The sequence below is a fragment of the Rattus norvegicus genome, chromosome 8 (genome assembly GCF_036323735.1).
Source record: "Rattus norvegicus strain BN/NHsdMcwi chromosome 8, GRCr8, whole genome shotgun sequence".
In the NCBI taxonomy this organism is placed as follows: Eukaryota; Metazoa; Chordata; class Mammalia; order Rodentia; family Muridae; genus Rattus; species Rattus norvegicus.
Genome location: NC_086026.1, coordinates 14,396,722 through 14,415,080, shown reverse-complemented (window position 1 = coordinate 14,415,080; position 18,359 = coordinate 14,396,722). Strand labels below are relative to the sequence as shown.

Below are 18,359 nucleotides of genomic sequence, written 5' to 3'. Positions count from 1 at the left end.
AACCATTCTTTTCCTAAATGCATATAAAATGTGCTCCCATGATGTAGTCAATAAAAGGCAAGTTGCCATGGGATAGGGAAAATATAGCTTAGAAATGAAGAGAAATTTTCAGATAAAATGATTGATAAAGACACAAGAAGAGGTTTATCAGTATCACCCAGTAGAACCTCAGCAGGACAAGTGTCACAGTCAACTCTTTGTCAAGAAACACTGCCATCTGTCCTAAGCACAACCTCTAGACCTATGGACCATCAAAATGATGCAGTTACATATTACCGTAATTTAAACAACTTCTGGGGAACATACGAGGGATCCAATCACTATATGAAAGACAGAAAAACTTTACAGGAATGATAGGGGGTCTTGAAGATTGATATGTGCATGGATCTGGAGTCAAGTTCTAGCAGAAATTTGTTTTCTTTTTTCCTTTTTTTCCTTTTTCTTATGTAAAGATTGGCATCGCAGGCACATAACAGCAGCAGAGTAAGTTGATGAATTAAACAATAATGGTTAGGGGTATAGCCCAAGGAATCAGATCCTGCTTTGGCCTGTAAAGTGAAGTTTGCGTGTGTCTATGGAGATTAAGAAGTGCCACGCACCAGTAAAGAATGCGATGCATTTCAGACATATTGCAGAAGGAGGCATGTAGGTCAGTCAGTAGCAGGAGCATCTATTTTCTAACGCTGACCATTGGAGTGCCTGGGTAAAACTGACTGACTGCTCTAACCAAGGTACTGCTGTGCAGGGGGGCCATTATGACTTCCACACGCATGAAGGGAACACACGCCAAGGGTCTCCATTAGTCCCCATTTTAATCCCTATTCCAAATATGCTGAAGAGCTCACTATTTATACCATGGTGGTGTAGTTCATATGTGTGACTTGTTTTATTAACTAATATATCTCTAGTGACTCATCTTGGAAAAGAACTGTCTTCCAAATGAATATTTTAAGTAGCAATGACTAAGTGAACTGTGTGTTTTATCATCACTGTACCTGGCTGTGTGATTTTAAGCAAGTATCTAGGTTTTCCTGAAGCATCTCACTTAGAATTGGGTCATAGACACTCAAAACTTTTCACCTGAGACTTGTCTATTTCTAATGCATCTTTCAGATTTAGAGGCACTAAAAATACTTTCCTCCTGAGATTCACTCTCTACATTTCCCAAGAGAAACACATAATAAATAATGGTATTTATCCCCCCTTTCTTTTCTCCCTCCTTTCCTTCCCCCAGCCTTCTTTGATAAAGTGTCAATAAGACAATATGACCAAAGAAAGTGTTTGTCAAGAGAATGCTGTCATATCGTTCTTAAAAAGCAAGGACATGGACCTACCAAGGGAGACTTACTTTGTAAGGTCAGCCAACCACAGGGATTCCAATGAAAGAACAGACCTCATGATTTCTGTCTCTATTCACAGGTCTTATTTAAAGACAGCCTACCCCTAAACCCATCCTCAATAATGTCACAGAAACTGTATGGCTGTCATTAACTCTGTCATAAATCTGCTTCCAAACAGCCTTGAACACAGTTCGTCTAACGTTAAAAACATCAACTCGTTTCATCCCTGGTTTGTTTTTGTTCCTTTGCTGCTTTTTTTTCCATTAAAAACCCTCTAAAAATCTGTTTCACATCACATTTTTGGCTGCCGTTTTGAGAGTTCCCCTTTGGAAATATAAGCAGGAGACCAAAGGTACTACGTAGCCATAGCCCGTTTGGTAGCCTGTGGTAATTGCAGGTAGGGGGTTTCTGCCCTTCCAGTGGAGAGCTGTTAGATGTGGAAGCTAAAGATCCTCATCTGGAAAGCTCAAAATAACACGGGTGAGATATAGTTTACTTATACAATCAACTTTAGTCCTTTTTAACCATGTAAACTCTCAAAATATGGGTGCACAAAACACTTTAAAAATTCTGCTTAGACATCACAAAGGAAAATCCAAATTTCATTGGTTTTCTCCTAAGTTTACAGTGTGATATGTATACACGTAAGGCTTTCAGAAGGACATTATAAAGACACAGAGCTGACTGTCCTGACTGAGACAAAATGACACACCACAAAATTCAATTTTTGCAGAGGAAACAAAGAAAAGTCATCACTTTTTGTGAAAGAGGAGAGGCTTCACCATGCCCGCCAGGATCTTGGGCAACTGGGCAGCAATAACTTCAGACATCATTTCCGGAAATTCCACAGCCAGTGCCCGGGATTGGATGAACGTATTCAAGCAGTACAGGTGGAGCTGTTTCACAAGCTGTTGGTTCAACACGTGGGTAGAAAACGTGAGAGAAACAATAAAATCACACTGTTCAAGTATGATAACATTTTTCTAATGCTGGAAACACCTATCTAGATCCTTGTTCTTACCAACATGCAAACAACGCTCTCCAGGCTCCAGGGTAATATGGAAAATGTTTTATGTGTATGATGGGGCATGCTGATAGTATGTTATTTTACAGATTTACTTATTTTTGTGTTATGAGTATGAACATGCATTCCTTACATGTAGTGCCCATAGTAGCCAGCAGACGGCATCAGATGCACTGGAACTGGAATTACAGATGCTTGTGAGCCACCCTGTGTGTGCTGAGACCTGACTCTGGTTCTTCTGTAAGAACAGCAATGGCTCTGAACTGCTGAGTCATCTCTCCAGGCCCAAGCTTGCCATATTTTAAGGTAGTAAAATTAGCTACTTTCTCATCACTTAAAGTAAACATTTTGATTTAATTTTCAACACTTTTTCTTTTCAATGCACGTATGCAGATAGAAAGGGAGTATTAAATACCTAAATTTTCAAAATGCAATTATTTCATAAATCCTATTTGTTAATCATACTTTTTCAGAACAATGGACTGTTTCTATGTCAATAACCCAACATAAACCAGGCATGTGCTCTAAGCAGTGTATTGTTGAGCAACACAGCCTTGCTTTAATACTGACTTTTGAGGCAGGGACTTGCTAAGTGGCCCAGATTACCTCTTTCTCTGTAGATCAGAGGAGTCTGTAAGCATGTGAGCTCCCTGGGGACTACAGGTCCATGCCAACAGGCTCAGCTTCTATTACAATGAAATATGTTATGTACACAATTTTAAAAGTGTCATACTACAAGATCGATCACAAAGGAAAGGGAGGAAGCAGAATCCAGAAACTCTTCAACAGGCATCTTGCTCAATTATGTTTCCATTTTTGACTGATTCAGTGCCCTTGGTTTTTACCGGAAACGTTGGTATTGCTTCCTGCTGCCTGGCATTTCACTTCTTTTCTTGATCATTTTTATTTTATTTTATAACCTTGTATCTCATTTCCTTAATTTCCCCTCATTTGTCACAAAGCCATAATCAGCTTCTCTGAAGGACTGTGAGAGGTCACCCCAATATGGTTGTGCTTATTAGCCACTCCCTAGCTCCACTTTCATCCTGGAGCTGATGTTCTGGAGACCCGTGAAGTCTTTCTGGTCCTGGTCCAGCGCTTCTGACTGATCCTTCCCATCATTATGCAAGGACATCACCATACATAGCTTCTGGCTGGAATCCTCCTTGCCTCCAGCTCTTTGTTCCTTTGTGACACATCCTAATGCACTTTCTAGGAAAGGCTATATTTGAGATAAACTCTGTAAGACTTTACAAGTCTGAATCGCTCTGATGGTGGCCTTCCCATTGTTGGAGTATTTGGCTGGTGGTTTTGCTCCCCCAGACACTGGTCAATGTCCTGTCATTGTCATAGATGCAATGTCATCCAAAATTCTGGTAATTTGCACATGACTTGTTTCTTTTCTCATTTGTATGCTTAGAATGGTCTTCTCACTCTTGGTATGATGAGTTTTTGTGGTGTACCTTGAATCAATTTTGAGTTCCCATATTCTATTCCCGTATAGTTAGAAAACTCATATCTTTAGCAAAGAGTAGGCATGCAAGCCTGGAGGATTGTTACCAGTTGAAGGTCAGTATAAACTACAAAGAAATCCAAGTCTCAAAAAAGGGAGAAAAAAAGAACTCAGAACCTTCAATTTCAACAACTTCAGTAATAATTTCTCTGACTGTAGCTTTTCTTCTGAAAATTCGTATTAAGTTGAATTTGAGGATGAAATTTGTACTACTGATCTCTTAAGATTCCTACCTTTTTCTCTCTGATTTATGTCTTAGGTTTTAAATAATGTTTCTACTGAGAATGTCCTTTGTATTTCATTACTTTTGTTGAATTTTAATGTCTTCTATTTTGAACTTAATTATCCCAAAGTTTCACTTATTTATTTAGTTAGATAGTTTTGCTGAATACCCGCTATTGAAGACTCTCTGTTGTTTGTTTGTTTGTTTGTTTTGACACAGTGCCATTGTGTATCCTTGATGCTCTGTGAATTTGTCTTCTGCACTGGTGCTTTCTTCCTCAGGTTGAGCTTTTAAAGCTTCTTTTACTTTCTGCTTTTCATCGTAAAGGTTTAATTCAAGTGGCTCATCATCTTTGCAGGTTGCTCATGATTCAGGCTCACAAGCTGGCCTGGTGACTGGGTAGCTTTTTCATGACTTTGATTCTCATTTTATTTGTTTTTTTTTATATACCAGCAATAAAAGCTTGTATCGAATATGTCTCAGATAACCATATATGATTATATGGTTAATGTAAGGTCAACATTGGTCAATATATGGTCAACATCAAACACAACTTTATGATACTGTCTTTTAAAACCCAACTACAAACGAGAATTTGGGGGAACCACACTGTGATGACTAATACTGGTCATCAACTAACAGGATCTAGAATGACCCAGAAGATAAGCCTTTGGACACATCTAAAAGGGACTGTGACTTTATATTAGCTTCTATGTAAGATGTGAGAGTTTAGGTTAATAGCACCACTTCTTAGGCTTGGGGTCCAGACTATCTAACAAGGAAAATGCTTTCAGAGCTCCCAGAGTTCATTGTATGGTATGTGGTGGTTTGCAGTGTTTGACCCATAATGCCACTGCATTATTAGGAGGTATGGCATTATTGGAGGAAGTGTGGCCTTGTTGCAGAAAGTGTGTCATTGTGGGGGTTGACTTTGAGGTCTATGCTCAATCTTTGCCCAGTGTGGAAAAGACCTTCCTCCTGGCTGCCTTTGTATCAAGATGTAGAACTTTCAGCTCCTCCTCCAGCACTGTGTCTTCCTGGACACTGGCCATGATCCCCACCATGATGATAATGGACTGAACCTCTGAACCTGTAAGCCAGCCCCAATTAAATGTTTTCTTTTATAAGAGTTGCCTTGGTCATGGTGTCTCTTCACAGCAATAAAAACCCAACTAAGATGAGAAATTCACAAAGTTGTCACCAATAATCTGTTAGACAAAAATATTTACATCATGCAAGCTGTCAAGAAGTTTTGTAAGTTGATAGAAGCGTTGTGAACTGGGGACCACCCCTTTCTGTCTTAAGCCAATTGCCTTGATCAATTCCCGAATATAGCTTGACCTCATCTCTTCAAACTGGCTTTGACTCCTCAGGCCTTCCAAAGGAACTGCACAAAGTTAACAAGAAATAGCAGTGAATATACTTCTGAGCCAGATAACTAACATATTATACATAATTTCTAAGTTTACACGCGCGTGCGCACAGACACACAGACACACATACACACACACACACACACGCACGCACACACACACACATAATTTTAAATAGAAACAATTTAAGAAGGAAAATAATGGTGGAAGACAAAATCAAAACAGAAATCTTTTAATTGTCAAAGAATATGTGAACAACTTGCATTTCAGACTTATATCTATGAATTATGCATTTAATGTAACATTTGCTCAAAAGAGGCCTTGGCATTACTATAAAGTCTTTTATATACATTTTATTATATACATTATTACATTTGTGTTTCTTTATATAGCTTTGTTTTTATGTAAATCTCAACTGTTTCTTATTAAAATTGATCTTGGCAACTTTATCTTCTTGTTGTAGTTTTAATATTGCTTTATTATATTTATTACTGCTTTCCTGCTGCTATGCGAAAAGTTATTATATTTGAGTATTTATTTTATATTCATTGATTTAACTCTTATACCTGGCCACTTTGTTTTCTTTGTATATTTCTAATAGTGTGTCTATTGTCTTCTTTCCTGTAATTGTACCTGTCAGCTGTCATTCATTTCCTTCCTTCCTTCCTTCCTCCTTCCCTCCTTCTTTCCTTCCTGACAGGGTTGCATGTAGCCCAGTATTCAGAACATTATGTAACTGCTAATGACCTTGAATGCTTGTTCCTGCCTTCCCTTTCCAAATGTTGGATTATAGACATAAGCCAACATGCTCAGGTCTTCTAGCTGTCACTCGTCAATCAATTCATTGCACTGTTCAACACTTACATAACAATATTAACTAACAACAGTGGTGGGACGTGTGTATGTTGGATGATTTATTTTGAAGAGAATTGACTTTGTCATATACATTAACTAACAGTTTGGACATTAACCTTTGGTCTGCCTTCGTGTGGATTTCTGTGCTGGGACTAAGATGAGCACTGGGGTTACTCCTCAGCAGTACACAGTTTTAGCTCCTTTCTTCCAAATCCTCCATAGATCTCTTATACAACAAGAACATGGTTATCCACTCTCCCCCTCCACACCCTCTGATTCCAGAGGCCAGAGTTTTGTGCAATTACCTCTTCTTTTTTGCTCTCCTACACAGCAACCTTCAGCCTCAAGCAAACGTTTTCTGAAGCCATGTGTAGATCCAAGAGAAAAATAGAAAACCTCCTCCAACGATGGTTTTCCACATTAGTGACATTTATTCTGCACTATTTCTGTAAAGACGTGCTCCGAGGTTAAAGATACTGCTCATACCTAGCTTTAAAGCCCAATCCTTCCCCTGCCTCTCAGTGTCAGCTGCTTTCTAAGTCTCTGGGATAAGGAAACAAACCAAAGAGAAATCAAAGAAATAACACTTCGGCTTTCAGTTTGCAGCTGCTCAGATTCTAAATATAGAGGGGTTTCTCAGGAGTGATTCTTGCAAAATTCAATAAACATGAAATTGTTTTTACGCATCTCTATGGATGTGCAGCATGCGTCCCTACCAGACCTACAGTCTGTTCTCTTCAGTTACGTCAGACTCTAGTCATTTCACACAATGCACTTCTATAGCTTCCAAACCAATCCTCATAAGTAAGTCACCCTGACATGAGAACAGGAAATCATTCTTAGTGATCCCCTCATTAGGAGATTTCTCAGAGCCTGTGTGACCCTGTGTGACCCTGCTGCCTGTTCCTGCAGAGTTTTCCATTGATTTTATGGCATACAGCGACTTTAAGTTTGTAAGAAATTAGCAAACATCCCCTTACAACTTTGCCACTTCATTCATTCATTCGTTTATTTATTTATTTATTTGTGTGTGTGTCTGTGTGTGTGTGCGTGTGCGTGTGTATATGTGTCTGTGTGTGTGTCTGTGTCTGTGTGTGTGTGTCTCTGTGTGTGTGTGCGTGTGTGTGTGTATGCGTGTGTGTCTGTGTCTGTGTGTGTCCCTGAATATACTCACACCCACGTGTGAGTGCTTGCAGAGATCAGAAGAGGATGGAGGATTCCTCTGTACCTGGAGTTGGAGTGGCTGGGAGCCACCCTGCAGGAATGCTGGAAGTCAAGCTGTGGTCCTTTCTCTGCAAGGACCATTCAACTCTTAACTTCTGAGACACATCTCTAGACCCAGAGTTTTGGTTTTGCTTTTGCAAAGGTAGTTCCTATTTGAGGTTTGAAAAGCTTATATTTCTTCATAGTTTTTAAACAATTTCAATATTTGTATTTAACTTAATTATCTGGATATATAAAGAGCTAAATAAACTAATTTTTCTAAATATGAAGTCATTTCCTCTTAACACCACTAATTTTTTAATCATTGACTTTTGCTATATTCGCCACAGTATTTAAATTTCTGCTTGACAATTGAATGTGACCATCCATCTCGTGGACAGTAAGAAGTATGTGGCACTACAATTCTCCTATCTTGTAATGCTGCACAAGCCTAGCATTAAAACCCAATATTTCCCCTGCCTCTCAGTGTCAGCTGCTGATTTAAAGATGCTTTTCCAGAGATGTTGTATAGTTCTCCCCACTGGCCAAAATGTTACTCCAGTTTTCACTAGGATGCATAAGATATGTAGGCGCATTCGTGTGGATTCCACGAAAGCACCTTGCTCCTAAGGAACTGACTCTTCCTTCCCATCCCAAGCTCCCTTCCTCAGCCAACTGAGATTTGTGCTACTAGCAGAAGTCCCTGAAAAGATACTGCTGAGGGAAACACTGAGGTGACCTCATCCTAAGTTCTTAGCGCCCAGTGACTCACTTTCAAATCAAAGAATCAATCATACAGCTGAAGGCTGAAGCTGCCGTGTGTGGGAAGGGCACAGAAAGGCTCAGTGCATGCATGTGTCTCAGGTCTTGCATCACCCAAACTTCCACCCATTCCTTATCTGTTCATTTCTAGTCAGATGCAACGGAAGGCTGCAGGGCACATGACAGTGTAGCCACTACATGGGAGGAAGCTACGTCTTTCTTGTTTACCCCTGGGACTGTTCGAGTAACACACACTCTGCTGATGCTCCAAGTCACTGATCCCTGAGGCCATCTGCTGGAACAGTCAAACTGTTCTCACTCACAGAAAATAGTTCCAAACAAGAGTGTGCGCGCAGGCGTGGTATGTTTAATAGGAAGCATAACTTGATTTCATATTAACAAGCTTGCGAAATGGAGTAAGCAAATCAGTTTGTAGTCATATTTCATGTAAAATAAAGAAATTGGCTATGCTATTTTAATGTTGTGTGACTATATATAAAAAACATCAAGTCACTATTTTAAGGTCAAGGGCAATATATTGGAAATTCATCCTTCACAGTTACAATCTAAATTGTATACGTGGTATGTGACCATATGATGACATTTTGATGTTTACCTTGTGAATTTAAAAGTAAGGCGCCAAGTGTCTTTAGGCTTGGATACTCACTTGTGTTAAGAAGAAGTAAGACTTTCATACAGAGGAACTCCTCGTGGGTCACCTGGAGCTTGACAAACTCCTGTGGGATTTGCCACATGGTAAGGCACAGCGAGTAGAATGACAACTCCTTCATCCTCTGCCTTGTACCACACACAGCACACAAAAGAAAAAGCAGCGTAAACATAAACAACCAATGCCCATCAGCCAGGTAGTAATGTAACTTGTCAGGGAGCAAAAGGTCAGGAACTGTCTTTCCTGCATATTTAATCAACAAACTTAATATTTTGAATTTTCGATGTCTCTAAACTTTTTTACATGGTAGCACTACATTTTTAAGGCAAAGAAAATTTAGACTTAAAAATATTATTACATACACATTGACCAAAGTTAATATTGTCTCTTGCTTTTATTAGGACACTTGAAATACCTAGATCTGCTGTGAGCAATGTTGAAGGATTTGGAAGAATTTGGAGCCAGGAACTGCTGTATTGGTGGACTAGTATATGTATTTATTTGTATGTGTAAATATAATTTTGTGCACAGGTTAATGGATTACTTCAGTTCCTAAAACTTTGCAACACTGACTTTTCCTAGTGATGTATGTAGTGACAGAGAAACAAATAAAAGCACGGTAGCACATGTAATTGAAAGGTTAGTGCAGGCTCTGTAGACAGGGTTCTCTGATATGAGGGATTCTCTCGGCATGTGCCATTTTGTAAGGCCAGCATTAGTCACTGTAGCGAGTAGAAATAGTGGGATGAAGACAAGATACCCACACTGAAGGATTAAGATTAACCCTGGCCCCTCAGGTCTGTACCAGGTTATCCAGTTCTCCCGAGCCCCAGTTTCTTGAACTGTTAAGGTGGATGATGCTGAGTCCTTGCCTATGTCAAGGGACTATCAGTTAAAAAAGAATGAATGGAGCATGAAGATTGTCAACTGTGAAGATATTAGATAGTAGTGTCAATTACTACTTAAATGCACACAGCTTGACATTCACCATTAGAACAGTGTAGGCATTACCTTGGACGAAATCGTACCATCTAAACACTACATGCTAAAAACTACTCAGATATGATAAATCAAATTGAAATAGTCATAGAATATTTTATGTTTAATTTTTAAAAGTAAATTTACTGTCAAGTGATACTATTTGATTTATTTCAATACCTCAAGTACAAGTCTGAAAACTTAATATGATAAACACTTAATATAACATGATATATTGAATTGTATGTCTCAGATTTTTAAAAATAAATAAAAATATTAGTTTGAGATAAAAACATATTTCAAGACAAGAGGAATGGGGTTCAAACATCAAATAAGTAACTAACTCGGAGTATTTAACTTAAATTTTCAAGCAAATAATCATAGACAAAAAACTTTCTGAAAAGCTCTCCAAGTTCTCAGGAAGTAATAGAGTTGGCCAATGGGATTGCATGAAACTAAGTTGCTTCTGTACAGCAAGAGAGAAATGTGATTGAGTGAAGAGAAAACCTTAAAATAGGCAAAAATATCTGCTAACTAAACATTTGACAGAGGATTAATATCTAGAATATGCAAGGATTATAAACCAAAAAAATCAAGAAATTAAAGGACCCAATCGATAAATGAATTACTGAACTTATTATTGTGAAATGAACAGACAGTTCCCAAATGATAGAGTACAAATGGCCAATAAAAACATAAAAATGTTCACCCTCATGAGTCACCCAGCAAAAGTTAATTACAGCTACAGTGAGAGTTGATCTTACCACAGTCAGAATGACAGAAAATCATCGTGCTGATGAGGATGTGGGCAGAAGGAAGCTCTTAAACCCTGCTGCTGGGGATATAAACCAGTCCAGCCGCCATGGAAATCAGCCAGAGGCTTCTTGAAACACTAAAAACAGATCTACATATTACCCACCTAACAATCTCCTGAGTATTCACCCAAAGGTCTCCAAGTCAACACATTACAGAGACCCTTACATCAATGGCGATTGCCACATGATTCACCGTTGTAATGCCGCTTTCCAAGTCATACTGTTGATGTACCTGTGTCAACAACAGAAGCACCAAAAGTCACAACTTACTCATTCAGGATTAGATCAGGTGCAAAATATAGCATCTGTCCACTGACATGCTTGTACGACCTCCACCCCAGGCCAAACACCATCAGGCTCATCCAGGAGTACTGAATCAGGGTTATCTGGTCATCGATGTGTAAGTTCCGGAAACCTGCAATGTTTCGAAAGAAACCAATCACAGAAATCATGTGAACCATGTTAAAAATTTGTAGGAAGTCGAAACTAGATACTGATATATTTTTCTAAAAATCAGAAAATGCTCATAAATAACACAGCCTATAAAGAGAAAAATGGATAGCCATTTTGTAAGTCATGAATATCCTCAATGTGATTTAGTGCTAGTAATAATCATTAACTGAATTAATTATCTGTTCTGGATTTATGTAATACCCATTTCCATGCTAGGCACTATGTTAACATGATAAAAATCAATGCCAGAATCCGCATATGGGTGAGAACATGTACTATTAGTCTTTCAGTGTCTTCTTGACATGATATTCTCTCACCATGAACCCACAGTTTCTGTGGTGCCTATACAAGACCTGTACAAGAGCAAGCCTGTAAGCATTCCAGTATGCAGAGAGAGGGACTCAGAAGCCCTACCCCTGGCTGAGAAACTATAGACAATTGATGGCTTCTAGGAGAGGGAGAGTCAGTTTCATTAAGGATATGGTCCTGATAGGTCAACCACACCCCAGTGGTTGCTCCCATAACAATGAGTATATGAGCAGCATGCATTTGACCAAGTAGTTTATTAATGAAAAAGGAAAAGAAAAGGGAAAGAGGACATAGTGTTGAAAAAGGCATGGAAGGAGGGGAGTGGATATGGGAGGAATTAGGGAAAGGAGGGAGACTGAGTTTGCATCATCCCAACACTTAAAGAATATATAAGACACTTGGTTCTCTTGTGGAGGCAAGAAGGATTTAAGGCCTTTCTTCAGTAGTCCTCCTCACATCTGAAATAAGGGCAAAGAGACAAGTTGGGGTAAAAGTAGCACATTTTGGACATACTGGAGAGACCTTATTGGTCTCCATATTGGAGAGTATTGATCACATTTGGGTATACGGACTTGAACCTGGGGATGTATTAGGGGAAGAATATGATGTAGATGCCGCTGTAACATACAACAGTTGAATAATGAAACTGTATTTAATATTTTGTTTAAGATTAAGTAAAAATGTTTTAACATGAGCATCAAATCCTTTCCATGAAGCTCTTTGAAAAGTAGTGATTTTCCTTAAGTCCACTGCTACCCATTTACAAAAGATCTAATTCAGAAATCAAGCCAGAGTAACACTTAATCCATTAGCTGTTGAAAGAGAAAGCATTTCTTTCTGTTAAACATTGAAAATTTCTGCATGTGCTCCTGATGGCCCACCATCAGTTGGGGAACTGACTTACTTGTCTTTGTGCTTCTTAGTCTCCATAGAGATGAAAACTCAAGTGTGCCTCCCTAACTAATGGTAGCTGGGCAACCTCCTGACATTTGTGGCACACTCTTCAGTGTCTAACCACCCTTCCTCATCATTCCTCTCTGTTTCTGCTTGACTAATGAGTCCTTCTGTTTGGAGTGTGATAGAACAGCAAATGCTGCGATCAGGGGAAATGCATACAATCCCTGCTGCCCTCTGCATGGTGCCTGGGGAAGGTCTGTGAAGCACTCACTACCAGGACTCTGTCTCTGAGTCAGCAAAGACAAGGTGTGGGTTTTTATTGTGAGAGAGGTAGAAGTCTCAAGGCATCTGAGGAATGCATCTCTGTGTGACACTTGTTCATTGTCCTGCCCATGACAAGTCTCAGTTTGTGCTGGATCCCTAACCTGTCTTTCACTCCAGCTCAGTGAATTCCTGGTGCCTTCCAGAGGTTGTTTCCTTTCTTTTCTGTTTTGAGAGCCCAGGGTTTTCTCCTATTATGATTAGAATAGTTATTTTTTCTTTGTTTTGATACTTTTAGCATCCACAGATCTAACTTATTTTGTGGCAGAAAGACACTAGCTTGCCAAGAAAAAAATGTTGCTTGTGATTTTTTAAGTTTCTTATTTTCACATGACTTTGCTCCTTTAAGCTCATGTCTACACGATATGTCATTTTAGAAAAAGTGTGAATCTTAATACAATTTATCTAGAGCACAAGTATTGCTTTCATTAAATATTGAGCAAAATGGATAATTCTTTCATAAAATTCAGAATTAATTGATGATAAAAAATCAATTCTTTTTAAAACATGAAGATTACGCAAAGGAGGCATGAGTAGATAGAGTTGTGTGATGGTGTGCAAAAAGGCCTCAGTTCCACTCGTGACTCTAGCAGCTGAATGCTACTTTGAACAAGTCAGGCCATGAGGATAAACATAACTAAATATAACTGAATTAAAGATTCAGGATAACTATATACTTTGTTGAGGAATATGCAAATATTTATTATCCCAACTGTGGATCCTGGTGACAGATCACTAATTGGATTAATGGCTATAGGAAAACCACTAATCAATTTGAGAAAAAAATCCCCAATTTAAAACAAATGAATCAAAAATAAATAAATAAATAAATAAATAAACAAGCAAACACAAAAAAATGAACCACATTGTAGTAGTGTACTCTTGTAATCTCAGCACTGAGGAGGTGGACGTAGGAAGATCAAGAGTGCAAGTTTATCCTTGACTACAGAGTAAGTTCTAAGCCAGCCCTGGCTATGTGAGAACCTGTGTCAAAATAACAATATGAAAAATAAATAAATAAAAAGGAAGAAAGAATATGGCTTCATACAAAATAAAGTCAAAATTATAAGCTAGAAAGCACAATCCTTTATGTTACGGAAAACACACATATAATTAAAATATAAATGCTGTGAGTGACAATAAATCCAGAAGACATATTAGGCATGCCTGGCCTGGGAAAACAGCCAGCCAGCAAAGTGCTTCTCACACAAGCAAGGGGAGTGAGTGTTCCTTCCCAGCATGAGAGAAAAGCCAGGTGTGTGGTGTTGCATAATCCCAGAGCTAAGGACAAGCAGAGACTAGTAAATCCTGGGAACTCTCGACCAGCCAATCTAGACAAATCAGTGAGCTCCAGACTCAGTAAAGAAACCCTGCCCTTAAAAGTAAGGTAGAGAACAGCTGGGAAGACATTCAGGGCAACCTCTGACCTCCACACATGCACACATGTGCTTCTATGTGCACATGGACATGAATATATGAATAAATTCATAAAATTACACATATACATACAAGTAAACATTAGTAATGAAATGTATATTTAAAATATTTTCAGAATTTCATTTCATATGTATTATTTTATTTATCAGCTTGTATCATATGCAAATATGAATTTCATCATATACAAAATGACAGGTTGGTAGAAACTGAGATTCAATTAATTGAACATATTAAAGTATTAACAGAATGATCTCTAGTAACTCATTAGTCTGTATATTTGGTTCTCAATTCTAACCTCTCTAATATATTTTAAAACATCTAAGTATTTGATGTAACTCTGATAGATTTTTTCATTTCAAATCATTGTTTTATATTAATCTATGCTAGTTTTAAATTTTCAAAAAGTTATACATACATGATTCTGTTTTCTTTTCTGAAAATCAGACTCTGTTTATATTCATTTTATCCCTGTGCTTATCTCTTTTTCTTGCACTTCTGGAATCTAGGTCTATCAGTGTCTTGAAATAAAGGAACACTTACTTTTTGTAGTGTAAAAGGCAACTTTTATTGAAATATTTCAAAAGTTACTCAGTTACTAACATTCATAGCAGAACACATATTTCCATCTAACAGAAAACCTCCTTCCTCCACCTTTTGGAGGTGAAGCTGTGGAAAAAGTCCAATGTTAAATTGACTTGAACATGGCTGGCTCACAAGTAACGTTTCTCCCCATTGACTGTGATACCATTCCATCATTTTATACTGAAACAAAGCCAGGAACATGGAGATCAGATTCCTGTGGTGATACTGATCAGAGAAATTTCATGCATTTGAGATGATAATCAAACTGGAAAACCTACTCTTTGGAAAGTGATGGATGATTGCTAATTGTGCTTAAGAAGTAGTGCAAAAAAGTAATTTTCTCTAAGTGTCTTGGCCTAATAATGCTTGAAAAAAAATGACTGTGAATTGTCCAATTCTCAATACTTAAAAACAAGATAATGGAGAAGACAAAGGTGACTCATGAGACTTGCTGTGCTTCCAAGGTTCTGATAAAAAAAAGTATGAGTTCTACCTCTGTTTAAAAATGTGTCATATAGTTGAAATGGTGAACCTCAGCCAAGGTTGGAGGATTACACATCTCAGAACCTTGTGGTATAAGGCATCAATCTCAGTATGTATATGGATTTTCAGATCAGAGGGAGACATAGGCGATGCATCACCAACACATTCCGTAGCTTAGTCTGATCAAGAATGCTAGAGTTCATCTAAGATAATATAGCTCTCTGTATAAATCTCCCACTTTAGATTTCTATACCTTATTTGTCTTTTCTTAGACAAGATCTTACTTGTGTCAGAGGCTGGTCTTGAACCTAAGACCCTCACTTGCCTCTGCCTCTTCCCAAGTGGTGGGATGGTGGGAATGTATGGTGAAGATGTAGGGCAGATTAGACTAGTGTGAATGCTGGAGGGTAATTAGGAGCCAGCCAGAAGAATATGTGTATGAACAGAAAACAACAGCGACATGGGAAGAGAAAGGCAGACAATGGAGCAAAGAGCCTTTCAGCACATGCTCCTTAGTTCTGTGGTCGAAGGGAGGGGAAGAGGGGTGCTGTCAGTTCAGAACTGGGTTACAGAACGGCCTTGATTTGTAAGGCCACATAGTTTAAAATTTATTCTGAGGTGGAAAAAGAAAAATATGATTGGTTACAATTATTTTAGAAAGCTGATTCTTGGGTTGGAATCTTGGATTAGATTGTTGGAGAGCTGAAATCTAGGTAAACAAAGAAAGGGTGGGGACCAAACTAAGCTGAGTCAGCAGTCATGAAGCACCATGGGAAGAAGCCGTGTAGTGAATAGAGGTGTTGGAAGAACTGACAACCACCCAGGCAAGAAAGGAAGGAGAGAGCCAAAGATGGTTCTGAAGGGCTGGCTGAGGACTTCTTTCAGGATACAGAAAAAGAAAAATGGCTTTGGCATATGAGCAGTAAGTCCATGTTGACTTGGGAGGTCATCTGGGTGGAGCTGTGTTAAGAGCACTTGAAAAACACGACTGAGAGTGGTGGACTGATGCCATTATTTAAGTGTCATTGGAGTGGAGTGAGAACATCAAGGCTATACATCTGCCCGTCCAAAATGTGTAGCATGAGAAACCAGTGGAGGAGAGGGCAGAACTCAGGAAAGTAAAATGTATGGTGAAGAACAGTTATACAGTGACTAAAACTTTGTGGGAGAAACCGTGTTCCTGGAAGGAATGCATGGACACCGAAGGACAGTTTCAGCAGGAAGTGGTTACTCATGGGCACTGAAGTGTGTCATGGCTGAGGACAGACTTGGACCTGACAATTTGAAGACGTCAGCATTGGTGATGACAACTTCAGTGCAATACAGTTAGGGAGTGGACTTTGACAGTTGTCATAGATGCTCTGGTCATGTCTGACTTTACCCCCAGCAGACCGCCTTCACTCCTCTCCTCAGGCTTTGAATGTAGTGATTTGCCCTATCCATTGCATTGGGGAAGAAGGAAAACAGTCCCTTTTCACACTGCCACTGCCTCATGCTGCAGAGCTAGAAAACTGAGAAAAGGTTGTTCCTCCCTTCAGGCTGTCACCACAGCAAGTAGTCTGCATCATTGAAAGCAAAAGGAGAAGCACTCAAATGGGCAAGTGGCAGCATGGCCTGGGGTGAACATTTCACAAAGTAAGGGCAAATAGCAAGACACATTCATGGTAAGAAAATGTTTACTCTGCTCTTCTCTATTGTTTTGAATCTGGTACAATTCACTGCTAGAGAAGGTGCTCTTGCTTTTTGAATGAGTACTTATTAATTTCTGTCTTACTATGCCTTTCAAGACCCTACCTGATTTCCACCTGTGCCATTACTTTGCACTACCAGTCCCCAAATAAATTTATTACCATTTGTTTCTGCGTGAATCGGTGGTGAGATCCTCAGAAGACCAACACTCACTGCAACAGTATCCACCAGTTCTTCTACGCAGATGCATTCTCTCAGCAACTACTAAAACCTTTCATTGGGCAGGGAGAGGGGTAACTGAATAATTCAACTCCTGATGTTTTTAAGAATCCCTGTATTTGAAAGATGGAGAGCTACTGACTGTCTCCTGTGTTTTCATTTATCACTAACCAAATTTCACTCACAGTTTCTTTCCTATACTCTCGGGCACACTGATTCTTCCAATGACCGTGCTTTCTCTTTACACAGTTAATGAGTCTCCTTGCCATTCCTTTAGAACCCCGTGCTAAAGCCATTTATCTGTCCCTGTTTTCTCAACTTCTGTGTCTTCTATTGTCAGGTGTCTCCGCTCTCTCCCTAGGTTGAAAGTTCTTTAATAGAAGGAATGTGTATTGTTAAGCTTTAAAATTTAGTAGGTAACACCTTGCTTCACACCTTAACCAGGAACACAGTGCTTACTCAAGACAATAAAAACAATATCACACAAAGTCATCCATACACAGATGTTAAAATGTCGGCAAATGGAGTGTATCTATGAGATGGTCTATAAATATAATACCTTGAGGTTATGGCATCTCACATGTTCTCATTAAATTAAAACATCTCTGAAATATTATTGGAGAGAAGTAAAATTAGCTGTAATTATGGTAACAGGTCAGTGACAACTAGAGTGAGGAGAAAGAGAGAAGAGCCTCTGCCTGGGAAGTGCAGACCCCAGAGCCCCTGCGGCACCGCACCGAGAGCCTCACTGATTACCTCGGCTTCTGAACTTGCTCTTTTCATCAGACTTTGATGTACACTTTACTGTCTCAAAAGAATGAGCTGGTCTGTCACCAGGTTTTCCAACAGCATATATACATGAATGAATGCAGCTACATTTTCACGGTTAATATGCAATTTCACAATCTGGCTTATTGTTAAGGCTCCTTTAACAAAAGTTTATTTTCCACATAATTAATAACATCATTGTAAACAAGTAACTGAATAAAATACACTTGTCTTCTGTGCAAAGCAGGTGCCCAGATGCAAAGGTGTGCAGCATCCAGTCCTTACATGCCGTGAGCTCGCCTTCTGGCTTTCTGTCCTAGCAGCACGATTTAATTGCTAAGTTCTGCTCTCCGCAGGCACGTGGTAGCATTCATTTAGTCACTAAATAAGAACCATAACCTTGTGTAAAGGCAGCTGACATTACTTCAGAGTATCTAATAACACT

The 18,359-nt window shown here is 39.0% G+C and overlaps 1 protein-coding gene across 1 annotated transcript in view; it reads right to left on the bottom strand.

Moving 5' to 3' along the window:
* Positions 1-1,809: 1,809 nt before the first annotated feature.
* Positions 1,810-18,359, bottom strand: part of Pgr (progesterone receptor) — a 58,874-nt gene continuing 42,324 nt past the window's right edge. The window contains exons 5-8 of the mRNA NM_022847.2: positions 11,027-11,171; positions 8,961-9,091; positions 5,330-5,487; positions 1,810-2,248 (exon numbers count right to left, since the gene is read on the bottom strand). Of these exons, the coding sequence (NP_074038.2) occupies positions 2,093-2,248; positions 5,330-5,487; positions 8,961-9,091; positions 11,027-11,171 (590 nt within the window). The 3' untranslated portion in view covers positions 1,810-2,092. The remainder of the gene's footprint in view (positions 2,249-5,329; positions 5,488-8,960; positions 9,092-11,026; positions 11,172-18,359) is intronic.